This window comes from Cynocephalus volans, chromosome 17 (genome assembly GCF_027409185.1).
Source record: "Cynocephalus volans isolate mCynVol1 chromosome 17, mCynVol1.pri, whole genome shotgun sequence".
NCBI lineage: Eukaryota > Metazoa > Chordata > Mammalia > Dermoptera > Cynocephalidae > Cynocephalus > Cynocephalus volans.
The window spans coordinates 13920321-13944058 of NC_084476.1; the positions used below are offsets into that span (position 1 = coordinate 13920321).

General features: G+C 32.8%; 1 protein-coding gene across 4 annotated transcripts in view; it reads right to left on the reverse strand.

Annotated features, from left to right (window-relative positions):
* Positions 1–23738, reverse strand: part of RABGAP1 (RAB GTPase activating protein 1) — a 141754-nt gene that overhangs the window by 81491 nt on the left and 36525 nt on the right. For 3 of the 4 annotated variants that reach the window (XM_063081806.1, XM_063081808.1, XM_063081809.1), the window contains 8 exons: positions 22364–22538; positions 21556–21713; positions 17963–18073; positions 17510–17576; positions 16735–16837; positions 15562–15731; positions 7051–7225; positions 3093–3186 (listed from right to left, as the gene is read on the reverse strand). In XM_063081806.1, the coding sequence (XP_062937876.1) occupies positions 3093–3186; positions 7051–7225; positions 15562–15731; positions 16735–16837; positions 17510–17576; positions 17963–18073; positions 21556–21713; positions 22364–22538 (1053 nt within the window). Of the gene's footprint in view, positions 1–3092; positions 3187–6299; positions 6391–7050; positions 7226–15561; positions 15732–16734; positions 16838–17509; positions 17577–17962; positions 18074–21555; positions 21714–22363; positions 22539–23738 lie in introns of all 4 variants that reach the window. The other variant, XM_063081807.1, reaches the window with a different exon arrangement.

The window sequence follows — 23738 nt, forward strand, 5'->3', positions numbered from 1 at the left end:
CACCTGAGGAAGATGGTATTATCTCCAGTTTTACAGATGGAGAAAGAAGTTCAGGGAGGTTGATTAAATGACTGAGGTTGTCCTCAAACTCTGGAGACCAATGAATGCTCTATCTGTTATATAACAACTGATTTGTGATTTGACAGCCACCATTACTGAATTACAAAGCAGGACTCTGACACAGAAAAACTCCTGTGACTAAGATTTAAGCAGAAGTTACTGACAGAAAACAACCACTACCAAATTATGACAAAGCCTGAGACTTTTCTCAAAATGTTCCAGGTACATTTAAAAATGATTAACTCGGGGTCCGAGCCCGTGGCGCACTCGGGAGAGTGCGGCGCTGGGAGCGCGGCGACGCTCCCACCGTGGGTTCGGATCCTGTATAGGAAGGGCCGGTGCACTCACTGGCTGAGTACCGGTCACGAAAAAGACAAAAAAATAAAAATGATTAACTCTGTGATAATGAAACCCTAATGTGAGAGCTATAGAAAATTCAATAGTTATAGAAAATTCAATAAAGTTTTGTCATTGCTTAGATAGAAAAATTATATGAAAGTTGGAGAGCTGTGAGCAGAAAGAACAAAAGTAGTTCTGTTACTTAATTCAAGGGTTGGTACACTATGGCCTGTGGGCCAAATCCAGCCCACCACCTGTTTCTGTAAATTAACTTTTATTGAAACATAGCCATGCTTATTTGGCTTATTTGTTTAGGTATTATTTATGATTGCTTTTGCACTACAACAGCAGAGCTGAGTAGCTGCAACAGACCATTGGCCCACAAAGGCTAATATTTACTGTTTGGCCCTATATACAAAAAGTTTGCTAACTATAGCTTAATTTCTATTGGTAAAATTACTTTGAGAATAATTTTATATCACCAATGATATTATATTTATCCAATTCAGCATACTATTTTATACTGACACTTCTCTTATCCACTAAAAGTCATATTAAAATGAATTTGGAGAATTAGAGCTCAATGAAACTATATGGCCACTAAAATCTAATGTAGAGTTAAATAAACCACCTTTGGGATCAGACTTAATGGGGTTAAAAATTCTGGCTCTGCCACTTACTAACTAGAATGGCTTTAACCTAGGAGGCAGTTTCCTCATTTGTAAAAATGAATACTAGTTCATAAGCCTGTTAGAGTTGAAACAGAGCACATAAGTTAGCATAGTGCCAAGCATACGGCAAATTCATTAGTTCTTACTACAGTTATTACAACTACAACAATGACATCCATTGTTTTTAATTTGCAATAATCCTGAATGGTAGTTTTACAGACTTCTATTTCCTAAATGATGAAACAGACTCAGAAGAGTTAAGTGACTTGCCCAAGACCATACACCTTGGAAGTAGGAGAGGTAGGATTTGAAGCCAGGTCTACCAGGTTCTAAAATTCCATAATATTATACAATGTTTCTTATCCACAGAACACACAATGGGAAAAAAAATAATGATGAAATGAATTGAAGGAGAGAGACTATGGTTTTATATCTGAAGATAACACTAAAACAAGCAAAAACAGTTTAAACACCTTGAAGATGGAAACTTAGTTAATATATATGAGGAAATGTGGGCTGGCCAGTTAGCTCAGTTGGTTAGAGCGTGGTGCTGGTAACACCAAGGTCCAGGGTTCACTCCCTGTATCAGCCATCAGTCAAAGCAAAAAAAAAATTGTGGGAGTGGGAACACATAAGTTAATCAAATAAATAACAAAATAAATAACAAGTCATTGTATAAAATGCTGGTGAGTTCATCTAATAAAATCTAATTCTACAGTCTAAATGTTACATCTAAATGATTTTAAACATACTATTATGTAACCATGTCAAGACTAAATTACATTTCTGTTTTAGAGTAGAACCTTTTTTATACAGATGAAATTTCTGCCAGCAGCAGCCCAAACACTCCAAATTCACTGAACTGAAAATATAATTGAGATAGGAGCATCAGCAGTTTTGTCTCCTGATTATAAAGAAATACCAAAAATATGAGAACTATTCCCCTGGGGGCTTTTGTAGAGTTCATTTATTAAAACTGTTTGTGTAAAGACAAACCATGCTTTGGTTTGCTCCCTCCCTGTACACATTTGACATTTCCCAATGTGGAGAGTGTTTTGCCAGAAGTGTAAAGCATTATAAGAGTGCTAGAATCAGATGATGCCCATTTGTAGTCCTATCCCTTAAGGGCATGAAATAATTTTTTTTTTTAAATGCTGAGACATAGCTTTACTAAAAATAGAGTAAAAGACTCTAACAGTTAAAACTTCTCAGAAAAACCAAATCCCAAAGTAACAGGCCCATAGGGAGCTTATATGACAACCCTGATGACTAGCACATCAGAAATAGAAAAGTGCTCAGATCATTTTCAAACTCAGCTTTTTTCAGCATATACTAGCATCCTACTCAGGGGAAAAGGAAACTAAATAAATGTCTCACCAACCTGACTAACCAGAGTATCTTTGGTTGTGTTAAAAAATACCTGAAAGTAGTATATATTTTTTAGACAGCTATACGATAGAGCTTAACCCTGTTGTCAAGCTATCTCTTGAGCTGATGAGAAATTCATGAATATTATACAAATTTTAGTAGGAAAAGTAATTGATGGAGCAGGTAATATATACCATGCTTGTGACACTCTACTTTGTCATTCTAGGTAGTCATCGAAGATAAGGGAAAATCCTACTGTGGGTCTCTGCTGTGCTCTATGGATGGTGTGAATATCCTCTAATCTTCCCTTATGATTGTGTATTATCTTAGTGTGTATTATCTTAACCAGTCAGTGGCTCCTAACCACTTCAAAATAAAGAACTATTTCCTATTTATTCTGTCCATGAATTCCATGCTTAGATAAATATTTTCTCCAGCAGTGAGAATTTATCAGGTTTCTGATATTCCAAAAATTGATCTCACATCTCCACTATTACCTTTATAAACCTCTACAAATAGAGAGATTCTAGAATGAAAACCTCATACTTAGGTTTCTATTATTGGTTCCAAAATTGAATATTATAGTTAGGTAAGATCCTCTACCATAAAATGAGAATTGCTGATGAAAAGGAGAACTATTCTATCATAACTTACCATTTTGACAGCAGTTCTCCCCATGTTTCAAGAATTTTTTCTGCACATTCTTTGGATACATCACCAGATCCACTCAAGAGAGGCTCATCATTATCTTTAATAAACAAAACACACAAAAAAGGATAACAGAGGTGGCTATGCTGGCCAGAAGAACGACATGGGAATTTGAAAGGCTTTACTGAGAACATAAAGTCACAATTTCTCTTGTTTAGTATTTACGTATAAAAACAAAGAAAATAAAAATGGTACTGGGGGGATGCTATTGTAACCTCTTTATCTTTTGCTTTCTATAAAGGTCTATATTATGTCAGTCGCAGAAAAGAGCCATTTAATTTTAAAATTATAGTACTCCAAATATGGTATGTTTTCTCTCCATTTTCAAAGCAAACAGTTTTATCCATGAAAATATACATGTCTTATTTAAAACAGTTAAAAAATTTCAAACCACTTAAGTGCCCAAACAATGGGAGATTATAAAATAGTTGAATACATGCATACAATGTAAGTGAATGATGACATTTATGTTTACATAATATGGTAAAATACCACATAATATAAAAATATGAAGAGCTTAATCTTCACTATTATTTATTCAATGATAAAAAACAGAAAACAGACTGGAATGAGCTATACAAAGACATTAACTATTACTGCCTCTGAGTAATGGAGTTATGACTGATATTTTCCCCTGCTCTTTTATGTTTTTATGACTTTCTAAATTTTCTATAATGGCATACACTAATTTATAATAGAAAGCACACAAATATTAAAAAGGACCAAAATAAGTCATTTTAAACTTAATTCAAATAATTAAGAAAAATAAATTCAAGTAAGAATTCACAGATTATAAGATATGAAGGTAGTGAAAAAAGTGACACTAATAAAGGCATGAAAGGAATTGGAAAGCATAATGAAAGCAGAGAAAAAATATGGACTAAGATATCTACTTAATCCTTGTTTGTTGAACACTTGCAGAATTTTTACCTTTTTGCTACAAACAACATGAGGATGAATATATCTCATTGCTTTCATTGGGTATATGCCCAGAAGTGGACTTCCTGAGTTAAAAATGTATATGTTTAAGAATTCTGAAATCTTCTGATGAACTGCCTTCCAAAATTGTTCTACCAATTTACATTTCCACTAATTGGGTACAACAGTACTTGTTTCCATGTGTCCTAACCAATGCTATTTCTAGATTTTGTTTTTGATTTTTTGGCTTAATCTGCCTAAACAAAGTTTGGATCTTTATACCTCTGATGATTGCACCATGAATTTGCAATCCTTCTAGAAACAGTAATTATCTAAGAGCACTGATTTTAAAGACTCAGAAATCCATGATACTTATTAATAAACTTCTTTATATTACAATGCCTTGGACATTATCATCAGTTTTGACACTGAGGGAAGAAGACTGAATGTCAGTGAGAGATCTTCTGTATATGGATGAATAAGGTAAAGAAGAGAGAAAGGCTCATGAGGGCCCTGAGGTAAATTTCCCCAATGTCACTTCCTTGACAAACTAGCCCTACATTCTAATTCCTCCAGTAATTTTCTATCCATTAAAATATCAATATATCACATACAACTTTTGGGGGAAAGTTGGCTATTAAAAATGTACTAAAATTTACAAGGAATGACAATTCCTTCAAAAGATTAGGATGCTTTCAACAAATTTAATAGCGATAATTTGAAATCTGTGTTTAGAACCCCATCTGCCTAAGGTAGGGGTAGGGAGTGAGCAGGCATCCTCAGTTTCAGAATGTTGCTTCTGAACACCTCCCTTTTATAACTGCTGCCTTCCTGCCAAATGTCCTATGGGTGAGAAGCCTCTCCAGAGAACTGTAGTCATTTCTTTCCAGGGAGCAAATAGATTACAACAAGGACAGGCTACCGTGGTTTGTAGACTGGGTTAGAGAGAATTAAAAGATGTCATGGCTACACAGTTCAGTCCCAGTTCTCCTGTCATTAGCTCTTCAGTATGGAAACAGATCCTAGGGGGATTACCCATCTCGCTAATATTTACTGAGCACCTACTGCTACATACGATACACACTAGGGAAACAAGGTAAGGCAAAAGCAGACACACGCTCTTCCTTTACAGAGTTTATGTTCTAATGTCCCCTAATTTTCCCATGGACTACCCACTGCCATCAGTCCTTATCTCTCCTTACTTAAAACTGTCAGTAGAGGCTTCTGAACCCCTTCAAAAATTAAAAAAAAAAAAAAAAAAAAAATCTATGCTTTCTACAGATTAGAACTAGGTATCAGTCCTGATGTTATCCTTTAGTTAAGACCAAATTACTCAAAATCTATGGCACAGAGATTTGAGGATCTCTAGTTTCGTAACAGAGTGTCTTCCTCAATTTTGGGTTCTTTTATTATTTTTTAAAATTTGTTTTGTTTTTTTTCAGCAGCTGGCCAGTACAGGGTTCAGAACCTGTGGGGTTTTTTTGTTTTTATCACTGAGTTTAAGGGAAAAGAGTTATACAGACTTTTACCCATTCTGTCATCTTAACCAGTGTTGACCTAGAAGAGAATCTGTAAGTCTGAAGACTGCCAGTTATATAGCAGACAGTCACAAACAGTGTGAGTATTTCCACCTTTCCCAAATATAACACATGACTTAAACTGGCTCTGCAGGGGAACTCTAAACTGCATCTCTGACTTCAAAAACAATACATGTTTATATTACTTTCTTTGCACTTCAGAATGCTTCATGTGAACTAAATTTAAGAGATGATGATAGTACAGCTCAAACTGTGGACTCATAGCCCTTGATTCAAATCCTGACTCTGCCAACTTCTAGGTGTGTGACCTTGGGCAAATTCACTTTTCTGAGATCCCATTTCTTTATGTGCAAAATGAGGATAATAAGAAATTCTATTTTTCAGGATTACTGTTAAAATTATATAAGAGAAACAAAGCACTTGCCTACCACATATTAAGCATTTGTAATTAGTAGCCATTAATATTACTAATAAATGGTCTTATGTTGATTAATCACAAGGACAATATGAGTTATAGGGAACAACGGGAATCCAGAGTCAGTGCTTACTCTAAACTTGAAAAAAGTAAGTATAATCAAGGATACGTATTCTTTTCAACCAAATCAATTATTCCTGCCGCCTCCATGCCTTTGTTAATGCAATTTCTTGGTCAGAAATGCCCATATCAGCCCATTTATCCCTACTGAATTATCCTTACACTTTCAGCTCAAAAAGTACTCTTCGTGATGCTCCACCACATTCCCCACAATGAAAAACGGATTCTCCTCTATGAATTTCCGGAACACTTCCTGTGAACATCACATAGATACATTCCTCATATGACCTTATATCATAATCAACTTTTTTCATTAAAAATAAAGCCCTGGCACTAAGTTATAAATTAGAAAATGACTCTAACTCACTTTTCAAAAAAAAAAAAGAAAACAAAAAGAGAAAAAGAAAAAAAGAACTGATTGGTTCTTAATATTTATCACTGTGAAAACACAATCATATATAAACGTGTATATTTATACATATATTTGGTGAAAGGGTCATGTGTGGAAACCACATTCTGATAAGTGAAATTGTCCCTGTAAAATGAATCAGTTGAGGTGGAAACGTTTATTTAGGTGGAAAATTGTCACATTTGATAAAAAAAAATTGTCAAATTTGACCAAAAAAAAAAAAAAAAAAAAAAAAAAGCTAAAACACCAAGCTAGAATTAAATTGATTTTTTAAAAAGCACAAATCATAAACCTCGTTTTTCTATTTTGATTACAAGTATCTTAAAGAAGGTCCAACATGAATCATTTTTAAATCTTTCAGCTTCTTATATATAGAAGACCCTCCTAAATAATCACTGAATGAATTCCAAATGCCGTGTAACATTATCAATCCTCTAATAAAATTTTAATTGTCTGCATAGTCCTCCATCCCCCCAAATAAATTAAGCTCTCCCTGTAATTTACCTTCCTCTTCATCATCTTCTGGAGGAGAAGGTATCATTGAACTTTGAGATCCAGACTGTGGCAGGCGAACTGAAGGACTGGCTGTGGTTTTCCTCCTCTCTCTTTCTGACTCACTTTCCAAGCATACAACTTCATATAAGGTGTCAGTATTATTCTTTCTCTCCTTTTGCTTTATCTTGAGGATGAAAAAAATATTATTTATTAAATCGTATAATTATGTTTTTAATTAAGCACCACTTCTGATTTCACACAGGATGTAAGAATAAATGGCGTTTTTTGAATACCTCGACTAAATGTAACCTTTTCTAAATTGAAAAGCATATGTTTATATTTATAAACCTTTAGGAAAATAGGGCATTTACTGAGCACAACTCCAGTTCTGCAATTTTATTTGTATTCAAACTTTGTCATCAAATATCCAACTACCAATATTTAGTCAGTATAAACTAAAAAACTAAGTGTTCTATATTTTCAAATTACTTTAGGGTATCCTTCAAGGTTTCCTATATAAAACCACACATGAAAAAGTGGTTTAAAATATTCTACAACATAAAGTTTGTCTTCCTTCTGTGTTGTTTTCCCCACTTCTTTTGCTTAATTAAAATAGTGTAGGGAATTTTTTCATCAATTAAAAGCTACAACTCAGAGAGGGGGTGGGCTGGTGGAAGAGGTGAATGGAAGAGAAAAATTCGATACCACAAAAATTTTGGTAACTCTGATTTATATTTTGGTTTTATTCTGAGGCAAACACATAACAGTTTAAACTGACCTAAATTAAAAATTAAGAACAGGAATACAAAACTTTACCGGTACAATAAATATTTTATGTACATTATTGCATATTATAGCCAGTTTGAGGAGGAGGAGAAAAAAGTAGAGTGAAACACAGAGCAGAAGGAAAACGAAGAACTGTAGAAAAAGATACAGAGAAAACTATTAAGATGGCTATACCAAAGAAAAAGACACAACACTAAAGTCAGAAAAGGAGGCGGGAACATGAGGTTTATTAGCTACAGAAGTATCAGACAGAGCAGATTTTATGATCGCAATGTTCATTTGGGTTCTTAAAAAAAATTACCCCAATCCTGGAAGTAAGGCCAAAACAGTGGCAACATGTCCTTTCAATATCATCCTGAAGCACTGTTTAATACAGGAGTTGGTAAACTTTTCTGTAAAGGGCCAAATAGTAAATATTTTAGGCTATATGGGCTAGCCATCTGTCACAACTACTCAGTTCTGCCATTATTGTGCAAAAGCAGCCAAAGGCAATAAGTAAATAAGTGAGTATGGCTGTACTTCAATAAAACTTTATTTACAAAAACAAGATTTTTTTTTTTTGTGGGTCAGACAAGATTTGACCCACAGACTGTAGCTTGCTGACTTTGGTTTAACATGCCCACCCAAGGATTACTTACTTTTCTAAAACAATATGCTATTTTTGACTTACTACTTACTATAAATTAAGGACTCAGACTCTGTGAAGTTACATATTAACCTAAAGATTTGTACCCAGGAGATATGCAAATGATTTTTGTCCAATAGAAAAGATAACCCAAAGGTTACCTATAGGACATTATCCAGTTTTGTTTCTATCCTAGCCATCTTATTCTAATATCCTCCCCCCCCTTTTTTAAAGGAAGAACCATATAAACCCAAGTTCATTAAATACATGAAACCAGTTTTACCATCTTTCTGGTTACCTCATTAATTAATGAACTGAATTAAAATCTTTGGCACATATTCATCCTAAATTTGTAGTAATTATGATTTTAACTTTTAAAAATTATACTTTGAAGTAAAACAGAATTTCAATTTTTTGTTTTGTTAAAAAGGACTTTTTGAAACATCTGCTAACTGCTACTTGAAACAGTTCAAAGACCAGCAATAGCTAGCTCTTTATCATTAAAAAAAATCTTGAGACTATATAAACGTGATAACCAATGAAGTTCACCTAGAAATTCTTCTGTTAGTCATAGTAACCAGAGCAATATTGCCTTTTGAAGTCAGATAAATATAGAGTCAAGAACTGGACCCTGCTTGTAAGTCAGGAACTCCAGCTATGAAAAAAATATTGTTAATTGTTGAAGCTAGATAAATAGTACATGGGGGGATTCATTATACTATTTTTTAATTTCTATGTATATTTGAATTTTCTATAGTAAAAAGCTTTTTAATTTATAAATACATTATAATAGATATAAGTTTTATGTATCATATACAACTTTTATGTATCATATATAACTTAAGTTTTAAAATACATGTTATAATATATAAAACACATATATAAATTATAAATATAATTATAATAAAAAGCACTTTGGTAAGACAAAGAAGTAGACTAGAAAAAAATGGAAAAACATCCCACGTTACTGGATTAGATGACTCAACATCATTAAGATTTCAATCCTCCCCTATAAAAATACCAGTAATTTTTTCCCAGAGCTAGACAAGTTGAATCTAAAGTTTATATATATATATATAAAGTAAGAATACACAGGAAAACCCACGAAAATGAGTACTTGAGGAGGAACTACCCAAATATTATAAAACATCATAAAGTCTATATAATTAAAACTGTGGTACTGATGTAAGTCAAATGGAACATAATATAAAGACCAAAAAAAGGTCCAAATACACAAAAATTTCACATATAATAAAGGTAGCATCTGAAATCACTGGCACGGGGGACGTCAGAATTTAAATAAATGGTGTTGGAACAAGTGGATGGCTATTTTGAAAGAGATTAAATCGGATCCATATGTTTACACTATATGCCAGAGTATACGGGAATTAAAATATTAATGAACGATAGATTAAAAGTAGTGAAATGAAATCATATAATAGAAAAAAATGTGTAAATTGCTTCACAACTTTGCAGTGAGGAAAGCCTTTCCAACCCTAATCCCAAATCCAGAAGCTTCAAAGGAAAAAATTGATAAATTCAAGTACATAAGAACTGCATGTCAAACCCAAATTGAATCACCATAATTCAAGTCAAAAGACAAGTGACAAAATGGGAGAAGTATTTGCAACCCTAATCGCAAAGGGTTAATTAATTTCTCAAATATAAAAAGCTTCTAAAAATTAAGAGGAAAAAGACCAAAATCAAAGAGAATAATGAGCAAAAGATATGAATAGGAAATTCACAGAAAGTAATCCTTAAACATAAAAAAAAGCTTAACCTTCATTAGAAGTTGAATTAAAACTACCATTAGATACCACTGCTCCACCTATCAGATCCTTAAGATTGACAACATACTCTTGACAAGCCTTGAACAAACAGGTACTCTCATACCCTGCTAATCTCTATGGTTACAACCTCTATGGAGGGGAATTTGGAAAATATAACAAAATTACATATGCATTCACCTTATGTGTGATTCCACTAAGAGAAATCTATTTTAAGATGAACTTTCATAAAATCAAAACAGCACACGCACAAGGTTCCATACTGCAACATTATTTGGAATAGCAAATGACTGAAAAAAAAATCCAAGTGTATCAATAGAGGACTGGTTGAAAAGATCATGATTTATCCAAACAACATAATACTATGTAGCCATTAAAAAAGAATGAAGGGAGGCCGGCCCATGGCTCACTCGGGAGAGTGCAGTGCTGATAACACCAAGGCCACGGGTTCGGATCCTATATAGGGATGGCCGGTTTGCTCACTGGCTGAGCGTGGTGCTGACAACACCAAGCCAAGGGTTGAGATCCCCTTACCGGTCATCTTTAAAAAAAAAAAAAAAAAAAAAGAATGAGGGGGCTGACAGGTTAGTTGAGTTGGTTAGAGCATAGTGCTGGTAACACCACTGTCCAGGGTTTGAACAATCTCTGTACCAGCCAGCTGCCAAAAAAAAGAATGAGAAAATCTCTACATATTGATGTAGAGTCTGGGATATATTAAGTTAAAAAAGCAAGATACAGAACAGTATATACAGTATGCCAATTTTTATTTTAAAGGGGGATTAAAAGTATACAGGAGTATTTTATTATCTTCACAAAAAGAAAATTAAGAAGATAAACCAGAAACCAATAACAATTATTACCTATAGGGATGAGTTTAAGGAGAGATACAGATGGAAGCAAAATTTCTGAGCATATGTTTTTCCATAATTTTGACTTTTATACCATATAAATATTTTACACAAAATAAAATAAACGAAGGAAAAAAAAAATACTGAAGCCCCTAAATTGAAAATAAATGGAAACAAATGAACCCGACTATATGTCAAATGGTAAAAGAACCAAAATGAAAAAGAATAATTCCAAGTAACTTTTGAACAGTACCAAATTTGTAATCTTACTGGAACATATTCAAAGGACAAAAAGAAGTTCCATAAAATCTTATATTTCAGTTTTATTATTAATTGCAACACTGATATTTTGAATTTTTTGATGAAAATAAAGCAAATTAATTACTGTTAGTATAATTAAGGTATTAAATGTAAAAAAAAAATACATAAATACAAAAAAAAGAAGCCCCTGTAATGTTAAATTACTATTGAAAATATGTGAACTCAACTGATTCAAGCAAGGATCAATGAATGCTAAAATCATTAGTTAAAAAGTTGTTAAGAAATAGTATATTGCCAAAGTATCACCCCAAAGATCACTCGCTAAATGCAAAGAGAAAACCCTACTTTTACAAAGGAGAGATCACCTTAACCAAGTGATCACACTTCTTATCAGAAAAAGTGGAACAACCTGATATTATGCACATCCTGATTTAGCATTGTAACAGCTCTGGTATATAAAGCATATTGATATTTTTATCTTGAAAGGTACAGCAGTTTAGTGTGCATGTACACAGACACACACACAAACATACACATGCACAAAGCAAATGGGAATAAAAAGTCCGGGTTATAGTTATGGTTATTCTAACCACTTCTCTGTATGACCCTGTCCATATCACTTAGTCTTTCAGACATCAGCATCTTGATTTATAAAATAATCATTTTACAAAAAGATTTTAAGTCCCCTACAGTCTCTTTAGCAATAAAAATTCGATGATTTTATATTGCTAAGAATGCTTAGTTGGCCTTTTGTTTACCTTATGTCACTGCTGAAAAATCTAGTCTTTAGACCACTTTCTTCCTCTTTCAATAAATGGAACCTGAATATTTAAATCCAAGAAAATAATCTTTCTTCGCTACTAATTTTAAGTTTCTTCTCTAATATGATGCCAACTTAATAGAACAATCCCATGGAAGGGAAGGCTTCCGAGCTAAAAAGGGAATTACTGAGTCATCAGATAGTTTTACTGAAAGGAAAAAGAACCAAGTTTGAAACATGTATTTTAAAGAACATTTCCATAATTGTTTTCCCATACAATGGCAAAAAACAAAAACCAACAAACAAAAACCAGAAACACCTGTATATTTTAAAATTTTGCTCTGTAGCACTATTTCCTTTATGGTCTAATGAGAACTGAAAAGGGCTACTATTTTAAATTATGCTTAATCTAAGTAAACCCTAAAGATGTTCTTACAGGAAAAAAAGACAAAAGTAGCGTGTTTCCATAGAAAGATTCCAGGCTGAGACTCTTAGAAGGCTTATATATGTATCTTGTTCACACAACATCTCATAAAATCTACTGTTTTATATCTTTAGAACTCAGTTTCCTCATCTATCAAACAAGAATACTATTTATCGTCACTGGATCACTGTGAAAATTACATAAAACCGAAGAAGTGAAAATAGCTAGTTCAGTGATTGTCGCAGTAAGACCTCAGTTAGTGGTAGCTATTATTATTCTTTAATGCCATGAACATAAAGGAGGGAATAAATTTAGTTTATTAAGTTATAACGGATAAGATTAACAGTGTTGTAAGTACTCTAGATAGTAAAATCTTACTCAAATTCTTCACACTCTACCTCTCTTTTCCCACTCCCTATCTGCCCTGCCATGCCCCGCCCACCCCATCCCCAAGCAAGTCTTACCCAAATAAAGAGAAAAATTAAAGATTATCATCAGGAATTTCCTCCCTTCCTCTCAGATTCCACATATCCATTACTTCTGTTTTGGGCAAAGAAAATACTGAGAACTCAGTTTATATTTAGTTTGTAACCTTAACAGAAGACTCTCGTCTGTCAGGCTACGTCTCAGGTATATTTTTGGCTAGCTTACCCCATTGAGCCATTTTTTAGCCTAACTACAATTAAATAAAAAAACTGAATAACATACTACATAATATTTTTAAATGTTGCATGAAATTAAAACTAAACAAATTTATTTCCATGAAAAGATATATTAATCTAGACTCAACCACAAAAGTAATATTCCTGTAAACCCATGCAGTCTTTGAATCCAAGGGAAACGCAAGATCAGTGGAATTTTATTTATGTTCACTAAAATAAAATTCTAAAATAAAATTAAAAAGATAGAACTCAAGTTAAAGAGAAAACTTTTTTACATTAAAATTTGCACTAAAAAATATTATACAATTAATTTCTACTTATCTCTTCCTCTAGAAAGTTTAAGGAGAGGAAATGACTTAAATGAGCGCATCATTCCCTTTCACTCCTTAAACTTTCAGTGATGCTCATAAATTGGTTAAATTTCTAAAGCATTCTTCCCTGTGGGCTGATCCTCCAGCTAAATAACCAATGCTGCTCTGATTTCATGACTAAGTGTTTTTTAGTATTTTCTGTGTCCCACAGAGGTTCCACAGTCCCTCTCAATAATAATAGCTAAAATATATAGAGAACTTAACCATGTACTGGGAACTATTCCATATGTGTTGTATAGTTTTTCATTTAATGTCACAATAACACTGTGAGGGAGAGTCTGTTATTGCTGCCAGATTACAACTGAGTAAACTGAGACTCAGACAGTAGAAGGAACTTGCTCAAAGTCATAAAGCTTGTCAGTGTTAAGATCCATGTACCGACTCCAAATCCAAGTTTTAGATGATGACCCTATGCTAATCTTCTGCTCCCACCACACTGAAGAGCTGGGAAAATAGTGCTGTGACTCATTTTTACTTTCTGTCTCTTAAGACAACATTGGAAAGAAATCTCTATCCCTGCTCTGCTTGTTTCCTTTTTCTAAATATACCCAATAGGGCTAACTTGGATATACTGGAATCAAAATTTCCACGGCTATGGAAAAGCGTGTTCAAATAAATCCATATACAATACTATATATAATTTTATATAATGGAAAATCAAGATTACATGTAATAAAATCAACCAAGCATTTGCAATTTAGGTCCTGATGACTTTGATTTCTTTCAAGGACTTCTGCTACAAAGAAAAGCAAAAACGAGGGCAGTAGGTGGTGGGGCAGTTGAGGGCCAAGAAAAGTTAAAAGAACATAACAGATTTTAGTTGCTGCCCACCACAGGAAAGACAGAGCACGAACTTTGACTTTGATCAAGTTAACCGTCAGATTAAAAGAAAAAAAAAAAATTGATACCCTTTAGAAGAACATACCAGGATGCAAGGTCTCTACAATATATCACGTAAAATGTTTAACACATAATCCAAAATTACAAGGCAGACCAAAAAAACAAAACAAAACAAAAACAGGAAAATGTGACTCATCATACATGAGAATTAGCAGTCAAGAATTTCTAAAGTACATATATTGTAATCATACCCCAGGATGTAAAAGAAATCTTGCTCAAAATAAAAGAACAAACAGGAAATATCAATAGAAAACAGAAACTATAAAAAAAGAACTAAAATGACATATTAATCAAAATATTCCATCTAAAGAAAACAGAAAAGAAATTGGAAAAAAAACAGACCCGCAGAGATGTGTGAGATAATACCAAAAGATCTAAAATATTTGTAACGGGAATCCCATAAGAAGAGAAAAGACAGGACAGGAGAAAAAGCTGAAAAAATAATGGGCCATATTTTCCCCAAATTTGGTTTAAAAAAATATGCATGAATTTAAAAATTCAAGAAGCCCAGCAAATCCCAAACAGGATAAACAGAAAGAAAACCACACCTAGGCACATCACAGTTAAATGTTTGAAAATCAAAGATAAAGAAAAACAGCCAGAGAAAAAGGACATAATCCATACAGAGGAATAACAATATAAATGAATACTGACTTCTAGTCAAAAACAATGGAAGCCAGAAGAATGTGGAATGACATCTTTAAAGTGCTAAAAGGGGGGGGGGGGGGGGAAATCAACCCAGAATCCTGAATCTAGTGAAAATATCCTACAAGGATGAAAGTGAAATAAAGACATTTTCAGGTAAAGAAGTCTTAGAAAATATGTCTTTAGCAGATCTCCACTAAAAGAAATGCTAAAAGTAGTTTATCAGGCTGAAGGTAAATGAGACCAAATGGAAATTTAGATCTTTAGGTAGAAAAGAAGAGCAATAAGAATGGTAAATAAGTGGGTAAATATAAAAAAGACAATTTTTCCTCTTATATTTAAAATACACATGACTGTTTAAAGATCTATTTGATAGCTTAATGATACATCAGCCTTAGAAGAGATTTCTCCTTTCTTATTCCCCCCTCTGTATTTATAGAAAAGTTAGTACCTGCTTTAGTTTCAAAAAGAAATTTTCAGTAGTACTACGTTTGCTGAAGGGCCAGAATAGTCTTTCATTAGGTGAGCAAACACGGACTTTTGTCTCTAGGAGAAATCGAACAGGCTCCTGTACTTCTGTTATTACCAAATCAACAGCTGTGGTCATAAACAGCACTTTATCTAGAGAGAAAGAGAGAGAGAGAGAGAGAAAGAGAGAGGAGAGGGGAGAAGCAAATCAAAAAGATGGAAATATATTTGCTCATAAGATTAATGTAAAAACAATTACTTTTATTACAACTTTCAAGATATCTAAGGCAACTCACCAATTAAATAAACATCTAAAATTATCAGACAAATAACTGTTTAAAACTTATTTTTCTGTATTGTATTGACAATTCTTTTCTTGAGCAGACTCCCAAAAAGTGGCAGGAGTGAGTGACAGTAGCACACACTTTAAAGTTTTAGAAATGTACTATTAGGTTGTTTTACAAAAGTGGCATGTGGCTTCTTTATGCCACCCTCAGCAACACTGGGGATTCTCAACTCTCCAACTCGGTTAACAATGGTATCTTATACTTTGGAAATGTCTCTCTATATCCTTTAACCATTTATCTATAGTGCTGTTAATAACAAGAAAAACTGAAGGGGAAAAAAAATGCTCAATAAGAGGTACTCGTTACATTTTCAGCAGAGAATATTAGGCAGCCATTAAATATTGTTCAGGAAGAATATGAAGTATCTCAAAAACACTTGTTGATGCATAGAACATCAGAAAAGGTACACAGGAAAGTGTAACAGTGATTCCTTTCAGGGAGGGGCACTGGGACTGTGAAGTCAACAACTCACTTTTCCCTTTATGTATATATCCTTTGAATTTTTAAAAATATGTACACTAATCTCTACAAAAATTAAACACAACTTAGAGGTCTGTAAATAAATTAAGTACATAAATAGAAAGAAAAGTAACAGGGGAAGGGGAAAATGAAGAGAAAGGAAGGAGGGAAAAATAAGAGGGCAAAAATGATACTTTGTTTAATTTAAATAAACTCAAGAACTATTCAAATTCTTTGGATTCACCAAGCATTAGGTAAATGACTGGATATTGGTCAAGCAAGTGGTCCTAAGGTTTCGGTATCTTCTTGAGACTAAAATTTCTGTTCATGATGTCAGCAATCTGCATCACCTTTAGGAGTTTCTTCATTTACAACTTGAAAATGTGGGGATTTTGGATTCCAGCTCCCAGTAATAACATAGGACTTTCCATCTGAACTTTTGCCCATAGATTCCTAAAGAAAAGAATAAAAATAAACCTTAATGCTAAAGATAGTGAACATAGCCAACTCCAATTTTGCTGCCTTTAAAAAATAAAAGTTGCAAAAATATCAGAATAGGAAAGAGGATCGGATTTATTTTTAAAAGGTAGGACTGTATGTGAATAATTAGTTAAGATTAAAGATGTGCCATTAATACAACTGTTCCTGAAAAGTTATATGTAAAGTAAATGCTTATAAATCAAATCAAATTGTACAAACGTTAGAGAAATTCACTACCTAAATCCTATGTTGAATTCTTCTCCCATGTGAATAATCACCACTTAATTTTTAGTTTTGAAAATAAAAATTTTCACAAAATAGTAGTAATACTAATAGCTCCTATTTGTAAAGCATTTGACAGTTTGCAAAGGATTCTCTGACAGATTTTCTCTTTTGATTCTCACATCAACCTTACTCTATAGATAAAATTATTATCACCACTACATAGTCAAGAAATCAAGGCTGAGATACTTATCTAAGGTCAGACTTGTAAATAATAAGAAAATTCCCTTCTTTTTATATTGTCATATAGCTTACAAGAACACCTTTATAAACATTTTTTAATATTAGATTCAGATGAGATAAGGTGAAACTACCTTCACTGAGAAAATAGTATATAACCTTACAGTAAAAATAAATCCTTACCAAATCTAACAAGTGCATGTCACTATTTCGTACATCTTTTCCTGGGCTAAGAAGAAGACCAAAACACCTGCAAAAAAAGAACTGACATAAATTTGGAAAAATAACACCAAAAAATGGTTAAACTGGGTCACTTAAAAAAATAAAATCTTATTGATGGAAAAATGGACACATTAGAATTACCAATAAAACAGTATTGCCAAAATTATAATCCTTACTTCTTTAATTGAAAAAAGCAAATTTTGATTGCCTTTTATTACTACATAGTTGAAGTTAACATATTAGCTGAAGATATATGGAAACTATTTCAAAGTAATGAAGCATTCACTTTAATAAGAAAAAGAATTTCCTAGGGGACAAAATATCCTGAAAATACATTTTGAATCCAGTATATGACCACTCCATTAGATTAATAAAAGCCAAAATTTATATTTTAGCTAAACTGGAAATGCTTACCTTTCAATGGCAAGTTCTTTATTAGTTGTTTGTTGCACATAGATGACAATCTTCTTATCAATTCCTTGGCGTAGTTTAAAGCATTGTCTGTCCTTATCTTTGGGAACTGCACTGTAGACCAACGTGTTTCATTAATTTTGCAAAGTATTTTCTTGTCACATACTAGAACAATTTTTTTTTTAAAACAAAGACCTCAACTCTCTGATTCTTTTCTGTGCCTCGTTTTCAAATAATAATAATAAAAGAAAAAAATCATGATCTGCCTCTTGATGTGAAAATATTACCATCACAGCAGGTAATCTACTACAGCATTTATAAAAGCAACAAAAACCACTCCTATGCTTATTAAATGTGGCTTTAGTTTTCTCTCTTTAGTTGTTGTTAAAACTAGATATTTGTAAAGCATCTAGCATGTAGGACTCAAAAAAATGTTAGTTTTCTTTATATTTGGTCATTGATTTTTATAAATAATTATCACCTCATTTGCTCCAAATATATAATGAAGAAAAAGATGCTTAATCATTGATTGGTTTTTACAAATAAATTATCACCTTATTTGTTCAAATAGATAATGAAGAAAAAGATACTTAATCATCAATCCTTTGAATTTCAAAACAAGGTATCTTTACAAAATGACAGAGATGAGGAAGATATGGCCAATGATAAGCTCTTGCCTAACACTGCCCTTAGGCAGTAATAACCTTATTACAAACATGTGTAATAATATAAAAATAATACTAATGATATAGTTAATAAACATCAGTTTAATTAAAAAGTTTAAATTTTATTTAAACTCCATTTATCAAAATAATCCCCTAGTTTCCCACACACCGCTTTCTCTAGCTCTTTTATCCTCAAAGGTAAACATCGGTCTGTGGTAATCAACTAATATGCAGCAAATCTAAATTGTATATTATTTCTGTACAACTTTAAGATGATGGCAACAGAACCATTAGTAGATACTATAAATGGCTAGCTGAAGCTCTGAGTACCTACTTAAACTAAAAAGTGGCTCTGAAGAAATATCAATTTGAAGCCCATCTGCACTTATACAGTAACCAAATCAAGAATATTTTATAACACTTAGAGAATCAAAGAATCTTAACAAAGGAGTCTAGAAATGATGAACACGTTTAAAGAAAAATTGTGCATTCCAAAATGTTAAATAATTGTGGCTGACAGAATTTTTACCTATAAGGAGAGAGAGGGGTCTCAATTTTCAACTGTTTATAGATATAACAGTATGTTCTGTGGATACTGAAGTTTAAGTAAATATAGTCTTATCTCTCCGCAATTTAAAACAACAGCCACAGATATAAACTTGTCTCTGCTGCCCTAAATCTGAAGGGCTGCAATAATGGGAAGCAGAGTAAAGAATGTAATCAGTGTAAGTTTACCTCACTGAATGTCAGGGGCCTAGATTATATTTCTGGTCCTGTGACTATGTTATTAAATGGATCCAAGGAGGGAATTTAATATTTAATTCCTATTATACAAGTTAAGAAACTGAGGTCCAGGTTTAATTTCCCTAAATTTCTTTACCTTTAAAATAAGCATAATATCAACTACCCAACTTATCTCATGGGGTTGCCTGGCTGATCAAATTAGACCAAAAAGGAGTGTTTTGAGTGGTATAAATAAAATGCTTCCTCTTTCTAAGGACTAAATTGAGATACACATTTCTAATTATAACAATGTATGAATTATATTTTTTTAGGAAAGACAAGAAAAGCATTAATTCTCCCCAATGTACTTTGCCTATATTTACGTTATGGTAAAACCACAATCAAACTGGTGATACGGTTAATTACACATACGTATCTCTTGGATAGGAGTAAGTCATATGAGTACACCATCATATTTTAACCACACTATGCTATTCAACATTTAATTTCCACTTTTTAAATTTTGCTATTATATATAATGTTAAGGAGAACATTCATGTTGATAACTCTTTGGGCACCTTAGTGATTATTTCTGTGGATAAATTCCCACCTATATTATAGGATTATTGAATAAAAGGAATTATATTTAAGTTCAAACCTGACAAAGCAAGGCATATTTTTCAATTATTTCAGCACCATATTAGGTTGTTCTTATGACAAATTACAGTATTTATGATAAATTACAAATTCAGTGAAACCACACAGCAAAAAAAGAACAAAGCCCTAACAAATATGAAAAGTAAATCTAACCATCCAGGAATTTTCTGTAATAGCATCTCCTTGGTATGAAGGTAAATAGAATAGGAATGTTTATGATGATCTTATCTTGAATATGCCTGATCTCAGAAGGGAGAGAAGTTATTCCAGTTTTTCTATTCTGAGAGATCGTAATCATTGCTATTCATAACTGGAATTTACAGACAGAACTACATAAATATCCCTTCAATAAAGGAATAAATATACAAAGAAAGTGTTTTGTTTCTTAAAAGTTAAAAAAATGATTAAAAAGTTTATAGATTATAATTTCCACTTCCCAGGGCAGGAATAGCACACTTTAGTTAAAACTACCCCACAGTGTTGCTTTCAGAAGAGAAATGTATTTAAAGATAAGGCACAGAGTACAATGCCTCAAACTTTAGTCTTCAAATCAAAGTTGAAGCTGCACGGTACACTAAATTGGCCACCAGATGGCATGATAATTCCAAAGTATGAAGGGAGACCAAGAGTTAGCAGTTTTCCTAACAAATAAATCAGTCACTGTGCTTTTTAATTTAAAAGCAAAATATTAGTAATCATTCGTATTTTTACATCATTTCATTTTACCCATTTTATGAGGTAATCATGGAGGAAAGAGATTTTTTATATGCAACTATTGATTATGATCCTAAGAAACACCCATTTTGTGACATGGGCTATATAAAGAAAAAAAAATCAGTCATTTTGCAACCATAAAATTTTAAAGTTAGAAAGGATATTAAGAGTCTAGCCACTCATTTAATAAATAAACTACTGCCAGGAGATGTAAAGAAACTTGGAAAAGGTCACACTGTTAATCGTTGTAATAATTACACTAAAACCTAAGTTTTGGTTTCTATTCCAGGGTTCTTTCCATCACTCAAATAATTATCATTTTACTTAGAAACCAAAACCAGTTATTTCTAACCCTTTATATAGGTTAGACTTCACACACAGATCACATTTCTCCCCTTCCAATGCGTTCAGATAAAACTTTACCAGTAAAACTTGATTTCAAAAATCTTCAGATCTTTACATTATTAAAACAAGTAAACCAACCAAAACAAAAAACAGCAAAACAAACAGAGCTACAAATCCAGCTGACATAGCTTCAGCCACAGTTCCTACAGCAGCCATCCAGCTACTTAAGAGTTTGACTAAAATAAGGTAGAAGCATGTTCCCCACATGAAGAATTTTTTTATTGCTTTAAAATTCTTCAAACCTTGCCTCTGTAAATTTGTTCATTTATTTTCCTTTATCACTAAGATGTCTTTAAAAAAAACCCTCCCTATGAAAGAAATCATTTTATGGTATGAAGGTTATATAACCTGACCTACAGTTTCCTTTGAACCACAGATAATATAGCATGTTAATACAAACTCAAAGAAAATGAATGAAATAAGATGCCCTACCTAAAATAACCTTTACCATCATCTTCTTTAATTTCTAAAGACACAGAGAAGGTAAAGATGTCACTGTCAGGAGTCTGGGGTGCAGCAGTGGCTGAAAGTGGGGTCTGCTTGGCAGAACGGCGGAAGGCAGTGGCAAAACTGTAAAGTATCCGGCTTACCTACAACCAGACATGTTAGGAAATGGGCTGTTATAAGATATAAAATACTTTTATTATGGCTGGAAGGTTACCTACTTTTGGGGAAGTAATCATCTTTCCCCCACTTATTTCTTTTGGTAAATTACTTAATTTATTAGGCCTATAAAGCAAGCAATACTAAAAATGGCCAGAAAAAGGATTTTAAAATAGAAATCTTTGTTAAACACTAAGAAACCAACTGAAAAAAAATCATTTCCTAAATTGTTAGAAACCATCTGAACACATTTATTATAATAAAAAATAGTCCTAACAGGGCTGGCCAGTTAGCTTAGTTGGTTAGAGAATAGTGCTGATAACACCAAGGTCCAGGGTTCAATCCCTATACCGGCCAACCGCCAAAAAAAAAAGTCTTACCAAGTTTAGATCTAAAAGAACGGTTTGCAGATGTGTCACTGCTGGAACCAGGATGCTCATCTAACCCAATCAAGAAGTAGCCAACTGGTATCCTCTGACATTCTTAGCAATAAGAAAGTTCTGCTTAATTAAACTCTTAGTTTATTTATGCTTTGGCCCATCAAGCTAGAATCACTAAAGCACTAGCACAGAACCTAATCTGGGTTGTAAGTGACCATAATAAATACTATAATCATTTAATTTTTTTAAGGACTTACAGCTTCTTGTATTTCACACCGGAAGACATGTATTCTGAAGAGTTCTGCATTGTAATGACTTTCAGTAAAAGCAAAGCAGTCGCTTTCAGGAGTTCCATCATGCCCTCTGACACAGAACAGGATTTTGTAGATAGGGTAGTTTGCTATTTCAGTGTTCGTCTGAGGATCTAAGAGCCTATTCAGAAATAAAAAGATATAAAAATATTAAAGGAATTATGAACAACTCGCACTACATTCATAATAGAATTTAAGACTCATCTTCCTAGCAAGAAGATCATACAGGCCATTTTTGGTATGCTGATTATATTAATCTTACGTTTTAATAAATAAGTCATATGTGGAGTCCTGAAGTTATTGATTACATAATTCAAAGGTACTAAAAACTATATATTCCCATGTTTGAGGGAGGCAAGCAGAAAGGTATAAACAATATCAATAAGCACATGCTCTTTTTATAATGTGTAACTAAATAAAGCTCAATGGATAAATTAACTACCAAAATATATCAGGAAAGTTTGCTTCTGATTATGTCCTAAGAAAAGACCTCACCTGCTTCATTATTTAAAATGATAATTTTTTTTCAAAAAACTGATGCTCTTTCTCAAAGTGAAACTTTTTTTTTTCTGTTCAACAAAGATTTGATTTTAAACCATGCCCATCATTAACAGTATCACTGGCTAATGGTATTACAGTTTACAAATATGCTCTCAAGTATTACTCATTTTATCATCACTATAATTCTCTGAGGAAGATGACGTCTAGAGAGAAATTTACATAAAATTATAAGTGATTTTTTTTTTTTTTTGATTCATGGCAAATAAGGAGAGAGAGACTATTATATAAATAGTTAACTCCTCAGGGGGAAAAATCATGGGTAAAATCAAAAGAATGCCATTCAGTAAAAATCAATGAGAAATCATTCATTCAAAATCTACTCATTCAGCAAATATTTATATTTCAACATTCACTCTATTCAGGGCACTAAGGACACAAGTATGAAAGGCCTGAAATGAAACTATACAATTCCAACACTACACAGGCAGAGCCACTGATGGGGAAAACCCAGGGAGCCCTGCTCATAATAAAAATACCTAGGAAGGGGATCTAACCCCAGGTTCAAAGGCACTTTCATGAAAACTCTGAAAATGTGGGGCAAGCCAGACTAGTTTTCTCTCTTCTTTTACAGAATTAAAATACATTAGAACAAAGTATAGTTTCAGTTACGGGAATGAGTATTGACTAAGAAACATGTAGAAATGAGTGCTGAACAAATTTTATTAAAATTTTTCCATTAATAAATAGAATTAGAATTTGTGAGTCTTTGTGAAATAGTTCCTTAAATACTCAAGAGAAGGATTACATATGCAGATTAACT